This window comes from Centroberyx gerrardi, chromosome 12 (assembly GCF_048128805.1).
Source record: "Centroberyx gerrardi isolate f3 chromosome 12, fCenGer3.hap1.cur.20231027, whole genome shotgun sequence".
Taxonomy (NCBI): domain Eukaryota; kingdom Metazoa; phylum Chordata; class Actinopteri; order Beryciformes; family Berycidae; genus Centroberyx; species Centroberyx gerrardi.
The window spans coordinates 24,844,244-24,862,106 of NC_136008.1; the positions used below are offsets into that span (position 1 = coordinate 24,844,244).

At 42.1% G+C, this 17,863-nt stretch overlaps 1 protein-coding gene across 1 annotated transcript in view; it reads left to right on the top strand.

Annotated features, from left to right (window-relative positions):
- The window catches only part of LOC139931856 (CUB and sushi domain-containing protein 3-like), a 214,744-nt gene that overhangs the window by 68,732 nt on the left and 128,149 nt on the right, over positions 1-17,863 (top strand). Inside the window, exons 13-21 of the mRNA XM_071925480.2 lie at positions 304-416; positions 766-948; positions 1,680-2,006; positions 2,795-2,989; positions 3,641-3,779; positions 4,761-4,948; positions 10,064-10,252; positions 12,797-12,913; positions 16,908-17,123. Of these exons, the coding sequence (XP_071781581.2) occupies positions 304-416; positions 766-948; positions 1,680-2,006; positions 2,795-2,989; positions 3,641-3,779; positions 4,761-4,948; positions 10,064-10,252; positions 12,797-12,913; positions 16,908-17,123 (1,667 nt within the window). The remainder of the gene's footprint in view (positions 1-303; positions 417-765; positions 949-1,679; positions 2,007-2,794; positions 2,990-3,640; positions 3,780-4,760; positions 4,949-10,063; positions 10,253-12,796; positions 12,914-16,907; positions 17,124-17,863) is intronic.

Sequence of the window (17,863 nt, forward strand, 5' to 3'; positions counted from 1 at the left end):
AATGCAAAGTACCTGGAATGAATTAAATGACTACATCATTTAAATGAATGCATGCTTTGTAGAAACAGTGCACTAGTACACATTTATGCAACACTGTATAAAGTACGTAGATTTTGTGTTTTTTACCTTGGGTTTTCTACATGCTAGATGTCACCTGCCTATTTGACAGTTAAATTCACAGTTAATGTTTCTTATTCATATTTTATGTGACTTTAGACTTCTCAAGATAACACTAGGTGATGAAGGGATGTTTGCAGGGTGGGCTTTGACACCGCTGTGACTTTGCTGTGGCCCTATCTGCAGGCTGACGGGGAGCTTTGTCCCTGACCTGATTGTCAGCATGTCCCATCAGATGTGGCTCCATCTCCAGTCTGATGAGAGTGTGGGCTCGATCGGCTTCAAGATCAACTATAAAGGTACACGGGACTTTAGTGGCGATACCATCTTTCACTGTCTGTATCCGTGCCTCTGTCTGTGACTGTCCCGGTCAGTCGAGCAGTGAGTCTGTTTTTTTTTCTGCCCGTCTCTGTGTCTGTCTCTCTCTGCCTCTCTCTCTCTCTCTCTCTCTCTCTCTCTCTCTCTCTCTGTCCTGAACCAGGGCCCCCACACTCTTCACCTGCACTTTTATAGATAATGCTTAAAAAAATAAATAAATAAGACTACCTCAAAGTACTTGGCTGGACTTAATCCTCTACTTTTCCCCATTTTCCCCCCTCTCCCTTCTCCCTCCCCCCTCCCCTCCTCCCTCCCTCCACTCACCCGCAGAAATTGACAAAGAGAGTTGCGGTGACCCCGGCACACCACTGTACGGCTACCAGGAGGGCAGTGGCTTTTTAAACGGGGATGTTCTGCGCTTCGAATGCCAGTTTGGATTTGAGCTGATCGGGGAGAGGATGATAACGTGCCAGAACAACAATCAGTGGTCCGCTAATATCCCCATCTGCATATGTGAGTTGAACGCGGTGCTTTCTCTTCCCGTGCCAGCAAACGAAGCGATTACTTATGCGCCTGGAAAGTTCACAATGACACTAAGTTATCGGAGGATTAATTACACCGTTTTCAAATGGCCATGCAGCATATTGTATGTGTGTAAACAGGCGTACACATAATCTAAAATGGGAAATTGATGGCATATGGTCGCCTTGTTATGTTTGGGTTTATTTGAAAGAGGAGAAATCAAGGTACGCACAGTACAAATACTCTAGAGAGGGAAAACGTATTATACTTCCTTCTTTTTTTCACAGCAGCCTAAATCCCTCCTGTGAGTTTCACCTGCAAAATATACCTAACCCATATCCATAACAAAAAATCTTGAGTCTTCCGTTTCTCCAACTTAACTGTGTCCATGGGGACGCTGTGCAGTATTCCTATGTGCCCGTATTGCTATATTTCTGTAGTTTTTGTACACTAACTCTTCTACTCCCTCTGCCTTACAGTCTCATGTTTCTCCAACTACTCAGCACCCATGGGAAACGGTGCTGTCTCCTGATTGCTGAGCTAGTTATACAGTACTGACATTGTTCTATACTGATCTTTGTGTCTGATCTTGTTATGGCAGAATCTACAGTGTAGATTGTCATGCCAGAGCTGAGAGGTGCTGTAAAGCAAATTGCCTCACTGGGGATATTATATATTTTTAATCAAATCTAATCTATTTCTCCCCTCTCTCCCTCACACAGTCCCGTGTTTCTCCAACTTCACGGCGCCCATGGGGACGGTGCTGTCTCCCGACTACCCAGAAGGCTACGGGAACAATCTCAACTGCGTGTGGCTGATCATCTCCGAGCCCGGCTCCAGAATCCACCTGGCCTTCAATGACTTTGACCTCGAGCCGCCCTATGACTTCCTCACCATCAAAGACGGGGACCAATCGGGAGCCACGATGCTGGGCCGCTTCTCAGGAGCGGAGGTTCCCTCCCACCTGACGTCCAACAGCAACGTTCTGCAGCTGGAGTTTCAGGCTGATCATTCGATGTCTGGCCGAGGGTTCAACATCACCTACAGCAGTGAGAGATTGTTTGATCCGTTTATTTGATGAAAGGGAAGGACATATGCAACATAAGCTTCACATTCAAGAGCAACATCATTCACAATTCAATTAAAACTGTCTAGAATATCACAGTAAAGCTACACCTTATTTAAGGTGTATTGTATTGACTAATATCACTACTGACTGCCCCAGCACTTTTCACACTTTTTTACTGATACAATGAAATATTTTATCAAAGCTACAAAATCTATAATACCAAAACCAAAATAGTCAGATTTACCTTTATCTTGAAGATGTTATTTTACGAAATGAAAGCACACAAGTTCAGCAATGATAACAAACAAAACAAATTTATGCTGTGGCGACAATACCAATAATTTGTCTGAATGCATATGCATGTTAACCTTGGTCAAAAAGCATAAGTCTAGTGCTTTCCATGGTCAGGGCTTATCCTTTTGAAATGATTCCTTAAGAGCCATTATAGCAGGCAGAGTACGCTCCAAGTGAAGCTCAAGTACCTGAACAAAAAGCAGTATTTCAAACAACGCACACAGTAACTCTTTGAATACAATGCCACGGCAATTCCCTTTTGTCCCTGCAAAGGCACAACAAACCGGAAAGACAGAAGATATTGTCACCCTTAGGTATACAGAGGCCTGCATGAGATTTTCTGTTCTCCTTTTCTCTCCCATAGACGGCTACATCCATTTCCCTTATCTCCCTCCCCCTCCAAGACCCCATTTCTCATTCACAAAAGGGAGAGTTCTTCACTAGATCTCGTTCTCTCTTTCTTCTCATTACAAGCGTTCGGGCGTAATGAGTGCCCTGACCCCGGCATCCCTTTGAATGCCAGGCGCTTCGGGGACAGTTTCCAACTGGGAAGCTCCATCTCTGTGGTGTGCGAGGAGGGCTTCATCAAGACGCAGGGGGCCGACACCATCACTTGCCATCTGGAGGAGGGCAAGGTGATGTGGAGCGGGCTCATACCCAAGTGTGAAGGTACTGCACCGGAATGGCTAATAGCTACGTGTGAATGGTGGATGGATAAGTCAGCTAATCACCTCATTAACTAGTTAGGAAGAGAGGGATAGAGGGAGAAAGAAAGCCTAGCTCTACCTAGCTCTAAAGGTGGTGTCACATATAATGTGCACCAACAATGTTCAAACAAAACCTCAACAATAGGCTTTATTGGCATGAAAGTTTAGAACAATATTGCCAAAGCATTAAGATACAGAGTCTGTGTGTGTGTGTTTCCTCATACCTGACCAAGGTGAATAGATGCACATTTTACCTGAAAAGTTCAGCTTTTAAAATCTCACTCTAAAATGCATGCAACACTGCATGATGTTTTTTTTCATTCACGTCAGGTTTGAGTCCATCCAAGCAGGGCTACATTTATCTTGCTGTGTCATTACCAGGTATTTCTTTAACCTCAACCCTTTTTGGACTCATCCAGACAGCTCTTTTCTTTCAGTATGGTTTTTCATTTTGTTGTTGGTGCAAAAAGATTACTGAGTGGTGATGGAAAAGCAACCGCATCTTTCCATCCTCTCCTCTCCTCTCCTCTCCTCTCTCCCCACTCTTCAACCTATTTATATCTTCATCCTCTCCATCTTCTCCCTCCCTCCTCCCACCCCTCTGCCCCTGCAGCTCCTTGCGGGGGCCACTACTCGGGGCCGTCTGGTGTCATCCTCTCCCCGGGGTGGCCGGGCTACTACAAAGACTCCCTGAGTTGCGAGTGGGTCATCGAGGCCGAACCAGGACGCTCCGTCAAGATCAGCTTTGACAGGTCCGCATGACACCGCTGCAACAACTCAGCCGTGGAAATAAAGCTGCACGAACGCCCCCCCCCCCCAAAAAAAAGATACAGACAAAAATGGAGACAGCAGACACACAGATGCGCAAAAACTGTATGTTAGCGCTCATGTACTTGTGTGTGCATGGGCAGGCACAGACATGCTCACACACACAAAATGAACATATGCAATTATACTTGCACACACACACAAACAAAAAAGTCACCCTTAACCTTGGAAACCTTTGAGTCAGAAATAGAAAGTCAGAGGAGGTGGAATACAGACCTGGACCTAGTTTCCAAAAATGTTGAAAGCCTCAAGTAATTCTGTATTTCCCTTACTGACTTTCCTGGAGAACTGCGAGAAAAAAAGTATTTTATTTCTTAACCTAAAAAGAGATAAACCATCAAGTGTTCATTTTTATAATCATTGCTTTCTCGCCGCTGTGACGCACTGCTTTGCTTATGAATGTTTTGTGAAATGAGCCCAGATCTTTTCCAGCCCTCCAGCTAGTTTATTTGTTTCGGCTCTTTGCATTGATGACATAGAGAAGTGTGGCTTTTCTCCCTCATTAACAATGTCTGATTTTTTTTTTTTTGTTTCCCCACGTTATTGATAGAGATATTAGAACTTGGTGCTGACGTCACTCGTTTGATGATGTAGAGACCTGAGGGCGAGAGCAGATCTATGCCATGTCAGATTTCTAAGAAACACATTGATCTTCTCTTTTCACAATAATTGGAGCAATTGCTATGTGAGCTATTTCTCCTCATTTACTGTAATAAATTAGAACGGTTGCACTGTGGACAGAATAGGCAGAATGGCTTCGAACTGTCCAATCTGTCAAATTAGAGGTATTGAATTTGAATACAAATAATTGTGTGTGCTCTGCAACTCTTTTTCTCCCTCTCTTTCACTCTCTCTCTCTCTCTCTCTCTCTCTCACCCTCTCTCTTTATTTTTAAATTATGCCAGGTTTCAGACTGAGCTTAGCTACGACTTCCTGGAAGTGCACGATGGCCCCAACCTGCTCTCCCCTCTGATTGGCTCGTTCAATGGCACCCAGGTTCCTCAGTTCCTGTTCAGCAGCAGTAACTTCCTGTATCTGCTCTTCACCACCGATAACAGCCGGTCCAACAGTGGCTTCAAGATCTTTTACGAAGGTAAGAGTACCAGTATGCTCCTATTTGCCTGTATGCACTACAAAACATATCGCTAGGGCCTATTAAACAGATAAGTTATGAATGCAAATTATATTTGCAATGATATTTAAAAGATTTTAAAGTATTTCTCAGGGGAGCTGGGGAATTTTAATTGAATTTAAACTGGAAATGTCAAAGAAAGGAAAGAAAAAGGGCAAATGTCCAAGTGGGTGCCAGCTAATGACACCAGAGATCACAAGTGGCATCCTCTTCTTGTAACATTTAGTTAGAGTAGTGTTTGTTAAACTATGTGTCAGGACCAAAACTGTGTTGAGGGCCTGCTTCGAGTGGGTGACATGACAAGAGCACCAGTGTTATTATAACAACTTGGCTGATGTTTTAATGAGCCTGGGTTCCCAGGGTGAGGCTACATTTATTTAATTTGGGTTCTGGGCTAAGAAACTGAAGAATTAGACTGCAGACATTTCAGCAAAGCTTTCTTCAGGGTGAGACCAAGGTCACCGCTGCTAGTCTGAAGCTTGTGTTGGTAGAAATGTTCATTCATAATCTTACCTCCTAAATTAGTTGTACTACAGAGTGTTTTAACTTCAGTACAAACGGACTTAGAGTTACTTTAATGTATCGCCATGCTTCTGGTGTTAAAGTAGGTTACCAAATACAAGTTGATCCACAATTGTTGCAGTTTCAGCAGTAGCTTTAAAACCCTGCTGTTAGCAAGGCCTGTTGTGTGAGAGGTTAGAGGATGGCTTCCAAGGGAAAGAAAAACCCAACCTTAGGACATAATCACCCTTAGATCTTAATTAATGTAAGCTATTGAATATACCTTGTGCCAAGGATAGACTTAATCTAGGTTTAGTGAAACAGCTGAATGGAGAAAAATCCAAAACAAAGAACTGATTCAGGACTTTCCAAAGCGAGAACTATAAACAAACACAGAAGTTGAAAGAAGAAGAGCCCCATGGAATGTGGGATTTTTGTCAACAAAGAGCCAGAGCAAGTTGTCAGGAGCCGTGATCCCCAAAGACAATCTGCCCGATGCCCTCACCGGCTCCTCTGCTGAGGTATGGACTTGCCCCAAATCCCGCTCATTATTCCCGCTCCCCAGGCCCGCTCGCTCCGCTACCTGAATCCGTTCTTGCACTTTGCTGCACTTTGTCAGGGACAGCGGCAGCCTGAAGGTTAGAGAAGCGAGCTCGTGGAGGAAGGCTGGCTTCGAGCGCTCAGACTGGCTGGGAAAATTGGCCAGGAGAAGAGAACTATTAGCTCTCAGCAGTATAGAAGCGAACACCCCGAATAACTACTGTCTGGGCGAGAGCTCCCTGTTCTCGGGGGATCTTGCGTTGTAAGCTTTTCTTTTCTTTCCACATTATTATGCATGGAGCGGTAGTCTTTGAAATATCAAATAGAAAAGTATTCTGGATATAGAGTGATCCATTTCCACCATTGTTTGCACCAGCACCACTACCCCTGTCACTCAGACGTGATTCATAAGACAGACTTCGTTATTAGATCTGTATTATTGACTGAAAGTAGACCACAAGTGCCTTTGTCTTATTATGTTTCACTCTCAAGTGCATTTCTCTTTTGTTGATGAGGCTATCGAAAAGCAATAACAGTAAAATCATATTAGCTTCTTCCATTGCAATTTAGAACATATTTTATTGCTGAAATGCTTTGGGGAAACCCAGCCCAGTTCATTTGTAAAATTGGTCTTACAAAATAGTGCTATTGTGAATTATGTTTTGACTAAACCGTGGCAGAGAAACATTCCATCATTTCCTTTGTATTTAAAAGATAACAGGCATATCCAATTGCAACGAATACATCAACCTGTAATCCAATCATATGCCTACATATTCTATTTAAGTGGTTTTCTATAATGTCACTGATGGCCCTGTATTTTAAATTATATTTTTTTGGTTGAAGGGATGGATGAAGGGGATGAAAGATCCTTGTTGACTGGGGCTTCTCGGAATTTTTTATTTAATTCCAAATTCCTGTGCCCTAAATCCCAGGACCAGTAGCAATGAGTGCTCTATTTCTCTAACATTGTTAAACAAAATAAAAAAAAAAGGGTTAAAGGCAGTCTATGTACGATTTTCAATTTAATTTAACCAATAATCTTCTCAGTAGGTTAATAGATACTGTGGAGGGATGAACTTCTTATCTATTCATTTCTTATTTGTTTTGTTGTTGTGCCCTTTATTCAGCTCAGTGTATTATTTATGGGCCGTAAAAAAGCTTCTCCCTTATGTTTGTTGCTATGCTGCGCCGGTGTAGTGGCCGGATGCTACTAACGTTATTAGCTTTTCGTCTGTTACGTTAGTTTAGCCGACCAATTTGCTGAGAAATTATGAATTGAAAACTTAGATTTGGTGTAGTTTATGTTTTATTCTGTATTTTCATCATCTGGTCTTCTGGTAAAAGCCTTGCCAGAGCACTTCAGTAATTGGTCAGTATAGTCTGCTATGAAATGTATTAACCTTGATGATAATAGTGTATAGTTCACAAGACCTAGAGTGTAACCCACTGATCCCCGGCCAGTACCGTTTCACTTTTAGCTGTTGCACTTTGCACCATGTTTCCAGTAGGCGTAACATTATGATAAAAGTCATGCCACATCTGACTTGTGTTGTTAGAAGTCATCAGAATCAATGCCGAACTGTTTGAGAAATTGTTTGTGCATGTTTCACTCGGTGCGGGGGTGTGTATGAAGTGCTGTTTGGACGCGGGGGTGGGGGCAGGTTTTGTATTTAGTGATGACATTTATCTTTGCGCCTACAGAAGGTGCTATTTTACATAAATCTTACATCATATACTGTACCTTTAATTCCACTCACGCTGGGCTCACAGCCGCTGATGCCAGACAGACACCCCACAATGGACAGGATACTATTTGCTGACATTTCCAAAGCCTTTGGTCAATCACGAAAAACTACTGCTGCCACAGAAATTGGACTGGACCCAGGTTTACTTTTTTGACAGCTACACCGCAGGAAGGAAACAAAGGGTGATGGCTAGTTGCTCATACAGCTTGCTTAATAAGCATTCTGAATTTGCATTTCTTTCTAAATCTATAATAATATGAAATATGTTTATGGCTAAAGAGCAGCCCAGGGAGCTGGAGCAATTCCCTGGGTAGGAGGGCTGTTCCCTCACCCCAAAGCTCTGCTTTTAATGATAACCTAGAGACTGGGTATATAGATGGTGTAGAACCACCATGTTCAGGGCCTCTAACACTGAAGAAGACACATCAGCGGACCAAGAGACAGGAGACTGGACTGAGGAGAGAACATGCTTTTGAATTTGAATATATCTTATTAAAATTACCCATTGTGTCAAGTACAAAATAGTTTTCCCATCAACTCAATTGATTGACTGACTTGATAGATGCCTGTCTGGTAACTCCCTAATCCTAATGTTCACTAATTTGTACTGCCATGCATGTGAAGTGGCTTGAGTCAGGGCTTGAAATAGCTGTATTTCTTCATTATCCTTGTCTGGAATAGACCTATAACTGCTTACACAACTCAGTCCATGCCTCAAATCAGCATACTTTTAGTGCATCAAAAAAGAACAAGCAACCCTACTTGGAAGATGTCCAAAAAGCAGTCCTGGAAATCATAGGGAAAAATGGGGCCATCTCTCTGCAGCTTGCATCACTGCAGATTAAGAGGGAGCCAGTACCGCTACAGCTGATTCCAGGAGCAACTCTCCTCCTCCCACCACCTAGAGCATCTACTGTTTGACCTTCTCCCAGTGGGTGACTTGCTTAAATTTAACAAAGGGGAATAGCAGGAAGATGAAACATTGTTTTCTTTTATACCGGAAGAACCGGCGGCTCTATCAAGGTTGGTGAGACAGAAACTGTCAAACATCACAGCAGCCAGACTCCGAATCATAAACTGCTTCTATAAACAGTGCGACAGTGAAGTTTTCTTGAACGTCTCAAATAACAGCTGCGCTATTGTGTGAAATGCCTCATTGTTTCTGTGCTGTATGTTTTGTCCATTTTAAAATGCCATGTATTTTTTTTTTTTTTCGTTTTCTGTGTGAGCGGTGAGTGTGAATTATTAAAGTTAAAGTCAAATTCAAAGTCAAAGTAAATCTCTTACTTTAGAAAACTGCAACTTTCTTTCTCTATTATGTATGCGACCAGAAACCTACCTTTGTTATGATGATCGTAATGACATCAAAGGTTCTGTCAGCAGGGTTTTTTTGGTTTGAATGTGGCCTAGAAATTTTACTGTGATTGCGAAAATAGAATTGTCATTTCACGTTTCATGAATACTATATGACTTAAATATACCTGTGTAGAAGACTTTCTGTATTACTACACTGTATAAATAGTTGAACATATTAAAGGATAATTCTGTTTATTTTCAACCTGGGCCTTATTTTTTTATCTGATGATTATTTTCCTAGTTTTTGCCATCATGATGATTGATTTTGTTCAAAATTGCAACACTTACTTCACTGTAAAATCCTGTTCTTCCACTTCTTCCAACATGACCAGAACGCATCAGAAAACCGGCAGCCGGCAAAGTAATCAAGGAAGTGTCAGAGCAGCATAAAAAAATGGACTGTTATGACTGAAATGTCATGATAATTGTTCAATCGCAGCTATTGAAAGACATTTCAACTGCAGTGTGAGTGTTGTTGTGTTGAAAGGATGGGTCTTAGTCGCTTTTTGGATTCAAATGTTGGATCTTGCTTTGGCCCTTTCGTTGTGTATTGGACAGATGAAATGACAATCAATTGTCATGATGGCAAAACCTAGGGAAGTAAGGCCCAGGTTGAAAAAAAAAAAATGGAATCATCCTTCAACATCTCTCCTCAGTAGGATATGACAAATAAGTGCTACACTGTACATTATCTCATTTCTATTGGTAGAGTATTTAAACTAATCAAATGTCATCAAATGTCAAGAACTAGACTATTGGAGCACTGTTCTTTACTGGTATGCAATTTCTGACATCACATTTAAAATATTTCAGCGCACTGGACCCATTTCATCCCCATAGATCTATATGTATTTCATTTTCCAGTACCAAAGCAGATAAATATAGCTTAAAGGATATTCAAGACATAATCCTTCGATTTTCCTCTCTCTAGTTGTCACGTTGGACACATACTCCTGTATGGATCCTGGCATCCCAGTGAATGGGATTCGGTTAGGACATGACCTGTCCATCGGCTCCACTGTGTCCTTCCAGTGTGACCCAGGGTACCGGCTGAGCCACGAAGAGCCACTGGTGTGTGAGAAGAACCACTTCTGGAGCCACCCGCTGCCCACCTGTGATGGTATGTGTATATGGAATCTACAATCTGCATATCCTTTGTATGCTAGATCGTACATCGGATGATATGTTCATTTTGGATGTTGAATGATGTAATAAATGCAAAAAATTGGCATATTGAACATTTATTTGAATTGGTCAGCATGAGTTCCAGTAGAAAGAATGGAAACATGGTCAGCAGTCTCATGCATGCAATCCATGATATTGCTCAATTCTTGTTATATTCTTTGGATGATTTTGGATGACAATGCTTTTTAAAAAATGTTTATTAATTAATTAATTATTTTTTTAAGAAAACGCACTAATTGTTTTATCTATTCCAGCAAACTAGAACCAATTGGATTGATCCCAAAATGCAAATCCCACCCTTCTTGTTCTTGGGGCATTCTAATATAAATATTCAAAGTATTCAAATTATATAAATTTCATGATTGATTGGTTGTGATTAGATGTGCTGATTAGATTTTATACAGCGCCACAGTTTTGCTCAATTATTTAGAAGAAATACACCAAAAGAGAGCTTTTGTACCTATGCTAGAGATAGAGACATGACAGTGGTAAATGACAGTATTTTAGCCACAAATGCTTTTGGGAAGCTGCCACTAGTAACTGGCAAGAGGTTTCTAAAGATATATGGATTTGGCAAAAGGTAACAGGAGTCTTGCAGCAGCTGCTTCCGTTGCCATATTTATTCAGAAGTCTCAAAACCCTGAAAAAACAACATGGCCCGGTTGGCAGGAGGTAACAACACTCTTAAAGCATAAGCTACCATGGGCAGACAAAGCCCACAGCAGGTCTCATCAGAATGCTTTTCATTCAGCAAATACGCCCAGTCCGTGTCTGAACAGCTGACTCGGGGTGTCCTGAATCATGTAATACAGAGGAGAGATTATGCTGAACTTCAAAGCAGTTTGGTGCATGTCCCTGATATGAGCGATATCCCCCGTAATCTCCCTCCGTCCTGGGCCGCGTGTGTATAGTCTTGCTTTTTTGCGGTGTTCAGGAATACGGCGAGGACAATTGCGGCGATTACTTCAGCGGTGTAAAAACCGTAAATTATCTCCCCCTCAGTTGCAGGATTATAACTAAGAAAAGGCATGCAAGGGCTGGCGGAAAGCATCAGAAGTTATTGTGTGTATGATGTAGTGTTGTGCAATGCAGCTTCATCCCAGCGGTTACTCTGAAAATTCATCTTAAATCTTGGAGCATTTTGTGCCTAGGTGTGTGCCAGACAGGCGCCAAACGCCTTGGCCCTCTGCCCGTGCAGCCTCTAAAGGAGATCCTTCGCCAAGTGTACTCATCCACTTTTAATGACTTTATGTAATTTTGGCTCATTAATAAAATATTTGATATAATTTTGTTGGTGGGTAAGGATTCGGGCCTTGATGTGTTGTGCTAGCTGGAGGGCCCAAGGGTGGAAGGAGAGAGGAAAGGAGGGGGGGGCGGAGGGTGTACAGCTGTGGAGCCTCAGGCATCGCAGTGATCCTCCAAAACATCGCCTGACATTCATTACTTTGAAAATATGTACATGTACAAGAGTTCTACTTCTAATATTTGTCAACGAGAGCTGTTTTGAGGAAGGCATCCAAGCGTTTGGATGTAATGCCACCCTCAGGGCTTTCAGGGCCAAGAACAACCACACACACACACACACACGCACGCTAAAAAAAACCACAAAGCATGTCAAATTTTATGAATGCTATATTTACAAAGCGGTGCCCTTTATGCGAAATGACCTTTTTGGGGCGAAGCACAATGACAGCATGAGAAAATGGTAGCAGGTTTGAACAATATCCAATTAGACCAGTTAGCCTTCAGACGGATCCAGCGTTAACCTCCTGGCCCCCAGCAGCCAATGAGGGGAGAGCTTTATCTCATTAACTTCCTGTGATGAGATAAGGAGCTTCCTGGCAGTAAATTATGTCAATAGTCAACATGCGGAGAGTCATATCAATGAGGTGACGATTTGCATTTCTCCCTCGGACGCCATTCCTTGTCACCCAATCAGTGACTCCCTTCACATGGTGAGCTGTAACAGGATTATCTACCCAACCTGACTGAAGAGTAGTGAGGCAATGGGACGACTGTTTATATGTGCGAGAAACTCCAGATCACTTTGAAGTCTCAGTCGAAATGGAACCAGATATTCTAATCCGCTTAACGCGCTTGGGTCAGGTCTTTTGTAATAAAAGTAAATTTAATGGTTTATTAGGTTTTCTGTAAACACGGACACTGTCTTCTCTAGTTTGAGATACCATAGGCGGGAGGAATGGATGGATGGATGAATGAATTAATGAATTATTTATTGGCCTGTTAGGTAGGGAGCTGGGCTGTTGGGGAGAGAACAAAAAAAAACAAAAAACATTGTTGGCAGAATTACAGGTACTTTATATGAATAGCAAGACAGAATGTGATATGACTCGGATGCATTATTCATTAAAATCACTCCTCTGTCTTCAGGTGAAGGATTTATTGGCTCGTTTCAATTTTCCAATTTTTTCTTTTTTCAGTAGCAATTATCATTCATTATCTCCCCCTTTCTGCTCAGCATCGTGCGGTGGGGATATCAGAGGGCCTGGAGGGATCATCCTATCTCCCGGCTTCCCAGAGCTGTACCCCAGCTCCCTGAACTGCACCTGGACCGTAGAGGTCAGCCATGGAAAAGGTAGGGAGAGTTTGTATTAAACCAAGGTATTTTAAACTGTGGGCTGGGGAGCCAAAATGGATTGTGGGGCCTATTGCATAACAAGGAGTCCATGCAGAACAAGAGAAGTAATAAGTTTCCAACAAACCGGGGTCCCAGGAGGAAAGAACACATTTCTTATTTTGGTCCCAGTCTGGTTAAGTTTAAGAACCCATAAAATTATGAACTTATGTTTAAGAAATTTGCTTTTTTGTTTTGCTTTGTGTTTTTTTCTGCTTGGCCCATTCATATACTGTATTATTACCCACATCAGTCAAGTCAAGTTTATGTGTATAGCCCCTAATCAAGGGGAGTCTCAAGGAGTTTTACAATGCCCACATTATCAAACAATAAATGAAAAGACATCCTCCAACAGTTTCCCAGAAAGCTGCTACTTGCAGAGGGACTATCCTCCTTAAAGTGTGCCAAGCATAAATATTATTTTACTTTAGGAAAGATAAATTAACAGCACTGGCTTTTTCTTTATCTTTGGCAAGCGGCCATAATATAAGCAGGGATAATACACTCTGAGGAGGGCAGTTATTTGAAAATTCACTGCGTATCATCCCTTACTTACAGCGTGTTCCAAGATCTGAGAGCTCAGTCTCAGTTGAAGCTCTTTTTTATCTGCAGTGCATCCACTTCATGGTTCAGTTAGTTGAGCGAATGGTTTACGTTGCTCTTTGTATCATTTGGATGGCATTTACTTTTATCCTATTTTTATCCTATATATAAGTTTTTTCACCCATGGTTCATTGAATGAACAGCTCTGAAATTGTATTTGCTCACCTGGTAAGCAACCTCTGATATTGCAGTTTTATTTGTGTAGTATTCTTTTATTTCATTAGTTTTATTTTATTAGCGCTGAGCACTCTTTTGGTTATATGATCAGCAACGAGGTCCCCTTGACATTCTTATTCATTATCATTTGAAAAGCAAACTGATCTTATCTTAGTGCCCTAGCCTGTCCTATGTTATATAATGTATCTGCTATATTTTCCCCTACCATATTTATTCTAGTTTGTAGTAAAATACCACATTTTACTCTACGATCTATGATGATGATCTAACAACTCTGTTTCCTCCTGGGGTCCTAAGGTGAACGATTTTACACCTTTGGTTGTTGAAGTTGCATTTTATCCAACTGGCCTATCAGCGATCCTATCACTCTGAGCACTCTGACACCACAAATACTAGTCCCGGGCTGTCTTAATTTCTGCCTTAAAGGTGTCCAATTTGTGCTCCACTCCTCCCACCAATTCTATCAGTACCAATTTCAGATTACATAAACTGATGTTTATGTTTCTTCCTCCAAACACTTCTAAGGTGAGGCTGAAGGACAATTCTATATCCTTGGTCAGAAAAAAGTGGTATTGCACCTTGTATTTTCACATCAATTCCAAATGTAGAAAGTGAACTTATTCTCTGAAGGACAAGATGTTTTGGATGGTGCTCTAAGACTCTGAAATCATGAAACACAGCCAGCACATAAAGGACTGTGTAAATTGTCAAAGCAAAAAAAAGAAAAAAATCAAAGTAAGCTTTCATATTCTACCCACGACTCTGTTCCATGCTCCTGTCTCTGCACTCAGAGAATGTTCCATATTGAAAGTGATTCGCCAGTAGAGATGGTATTTGAATTGAAGAATTTTTAATTTGTCAAGCTCATATTGAACTGTAGAATAAAAAAAAATAAAAAAAATGTTGAATGAATGAGTTTAATTTGAATTGAATTTGTAAGGCTCTATTTGAAATTGAAAATTGAGCCTTACTGTTACCAGGATATGATTTTTTCTGCTAACTTCAAGCAATAATTTCATTTCAATTCAGTTTTCCCAATTCAAATACTGTAGGTTTTCCCAGTTCAATTTTGTTTTCTTAATTCAGATTCAGCTTCTTGAGACAAACATCCGGGAACAAGGGGCTTATATTCCCCGAGTGTTGACTGGAAGGAAGCTACCAACAGTGGGCTAACACTCTTCACTTAGCCAGCCACTAGCCATGTGGCACTCTGCCTTGTTCATCTCCTCAGCTAGTGATTGAGTCTTACTATCCCCACCTGGTCAAAGAGCTGCAAATCTTGCCATTTGTTTTATAAAATTGAACATCATATCAACTTGATAAATCAAGCTAACATTAACTGTTGTCTAGAAACATGACAATGTGGTCTAGTTAGCTTTGGCTAGGTAGTGGCAACTGGCTAACTAGTAGCTAAATGGCAGCTGAATGTTTTGAAAAAAAAGTGCTAATTTAAATTTCTTCCAAAAAAATTCTGTGCTGTATCCAAATATGACTTGTTTAGAACAAGCTACACAACTTCATTGGCCTAAACCAAAATACAAATTCACAATACAACAATGCAACAATACAAATACAAGATAGAAAGAAATTCCCCCCCACAAAAAGCAATTTAACCATGACATACTATACATGCTTTTCAGCACTGCACATAGCAGGTTACTCTCTTGGGTTATAGTACACGTTCTATACAGTATACTTTTTTTTATGCATGATTCTCACTGTCGATTTCTTCAGATTTCCTCATTCACTGCACTTGAAGCAGGTGACACTCCACATCAAGGGGTCTCTTCCTTGCGTGGAGAAATGTCTAAACCTCTTGCCATGTCTGTAAAAATGAATTATAAATCTTTATATAATGGCCACTGATATATGTGCTGTTTCTTACCCTGTGGCTACTGACTGGAAGACAAATTCCCCATTGGGGATAATAGTCACTCTACTCTCACCAATCTCCTACGCTTATTGAAATATTTGGATGTCCCCTCAAGGGGAAGGTTCTTGATTAATTGATCATTTGCCTGTAATCTCTATAATAGAATTATGCAGTTTTCTCAGAGCACATAATGTAGATCATTTTGTTATTTATTTTCTGTGGCCATTTGGGATTTTCCTTATCAAGAGAGCCAAAAGTGTCGCAGGACATTATAGATTTATAACAACGCAGATTCAACAGATGGCATGAAAATGGCTGCGCTTATCATACTGAAACACGGCCAACTGGCCATCATGGTAGAAATTGTACCATAGTTTGCTAACAGAAAGTTAAGATTGATGTCAAAGACACAAGACATTCATTTCTGCCTACCATTATGACATGATGGCCCGCTCTCTTCCATCTAAACTGCCTCCTGTCACCTCACCGGGGGTGTGTTGTTTTCAGGGTTACAAGTTTCACCGAGTGGGCGGATTTGGAGGTGGGAGAAGTCTCACTGACCCTGCTTGCACTGATTGATGGAAGGGCCGGGCCACACCTCCTCATTTACATACAGCTTGAAAATTGAAAATGGCGATTGGAAAAAGCCTACTAGGATGTGTATACTGTTATATGATGTTGCATTTATTTTCATGAATCCTCCCCCTCCCATTTTATTTCCACTCTTTGAGCTAATCAGATTTGTCTGCCTCCTTTCTTGCCCTTGCAATATTTCCTGTACAGATATTGGTCTACTTGTAATTACCTTTAGTGTAATCACCTGTGGGGCTTTTTATTCCCCTTGGATTGTACATAATGTTGTCCTTTTCTATTGTGCATTATCTGATGAAGGTTGCCTAGACCGAACCGTTATGGTTTTTAACTGATAAATAGTGATCTATTTTTGGATATTGAGAGTGTCATGCCTTCCTATCCTTGTATGCATTTTTGCATTTAGGTAGCACCTCTTCTCTTGTTGCTGGAGCACGGATCTCCCTTCCACTGAATTGGACGAATGAAATCCTAGCTAAAACTTAAATTCAATCATAATCACATTCAATTTCAAATTGTGCCTTATAAAATACATTTTTGAATTCATTCATTCAACGAATCCTTGTTTTGAATTCAGTGGTAATAAATTCGAATTTATGCAATTCAAATACAATCTCTGTTGGCACTAATCTCTTTCCAAAGTTCTAGCCCTGATGTTTCTTATTTCTCTAGAACCTTCTAACCCTGGGGCTTCTTATTCTGCCCTCCAAGGTGTCCAGTTCACTTTCCACTCCTTCCACCTGGAGGACCACCACGACTACCTTCTGATCACGGAGAACGGCAGCTTCGCCCAGCCGCTGGCCCGGCTCACGGGCTCTGAGCGGCCCGCGCCCGTTAACGCCGGCCTCTACGGGAACTTCAAGGCCCAGCTGCGCTTCATCTCCGACTTCTCCATATCGCTGCAAGGATTCAACATCTCCTTCTCGGGTAGGGAGACGGCAGAGGGTCGCGTGGGAGGCAGGGAGGCAGGGAGGGAGGGAGGGAGGATTAGTAGGGGAGGGAGGGGGGGTAGGTGCCGGGGCGGAGGGGGCGGCAAGGGGAGGAGCAAGGATCACTGAAAGTGTGGAAAGCAAAGGTGAAAGACGGCGTTACAGGCAGCGGGAGAGAGCGAGCGCCGGCACGTTCGATGATGAGATCAAAAGTGCTAAGCCTCTCTAAAGCGTGCATAAAGCAACATGCTAGGAGTGATTTGTCGGTCAGAACGGGAGCAGGCTTAAGGCAGACCGTGCCTCGGGCTGCGCCGATCAGAGGAGGATAATTAAGAGACAGCGAGGTCACTAAGGTAGAGGGTGTCTGCCTGTGATGGGAATGATCATCAAAAGCCTGCCATGTGGGTGAATATCCCCAGGACGCCGAGAGGGAGGGAGGTAGAAGTGTGTGGGGAGGGACGGGGGAGGAGTGAGGAAGGGTGGTGGTGGTGGAGCTACAAGAAGAAAGGGCCCTCCCATACAGGCACCGAGGAATGGAGAAACAGAGAGAGAGGTGGGGATGGGAGGCAGAGGGAGGGGAGGTACAGGGAGAGAGAAGGGAGATGAGACAGATGGTGATGGTGAGTGAGCAGGGGGGGTGATGGAGAGGGCGGAGAGAGAGAGAGAATAAGAGAGAAACATAGTGAAGTAGAAAGAGTGAGAGAGGGGGGCTGCTTCATGAGCAGTCTGGCTAAATGT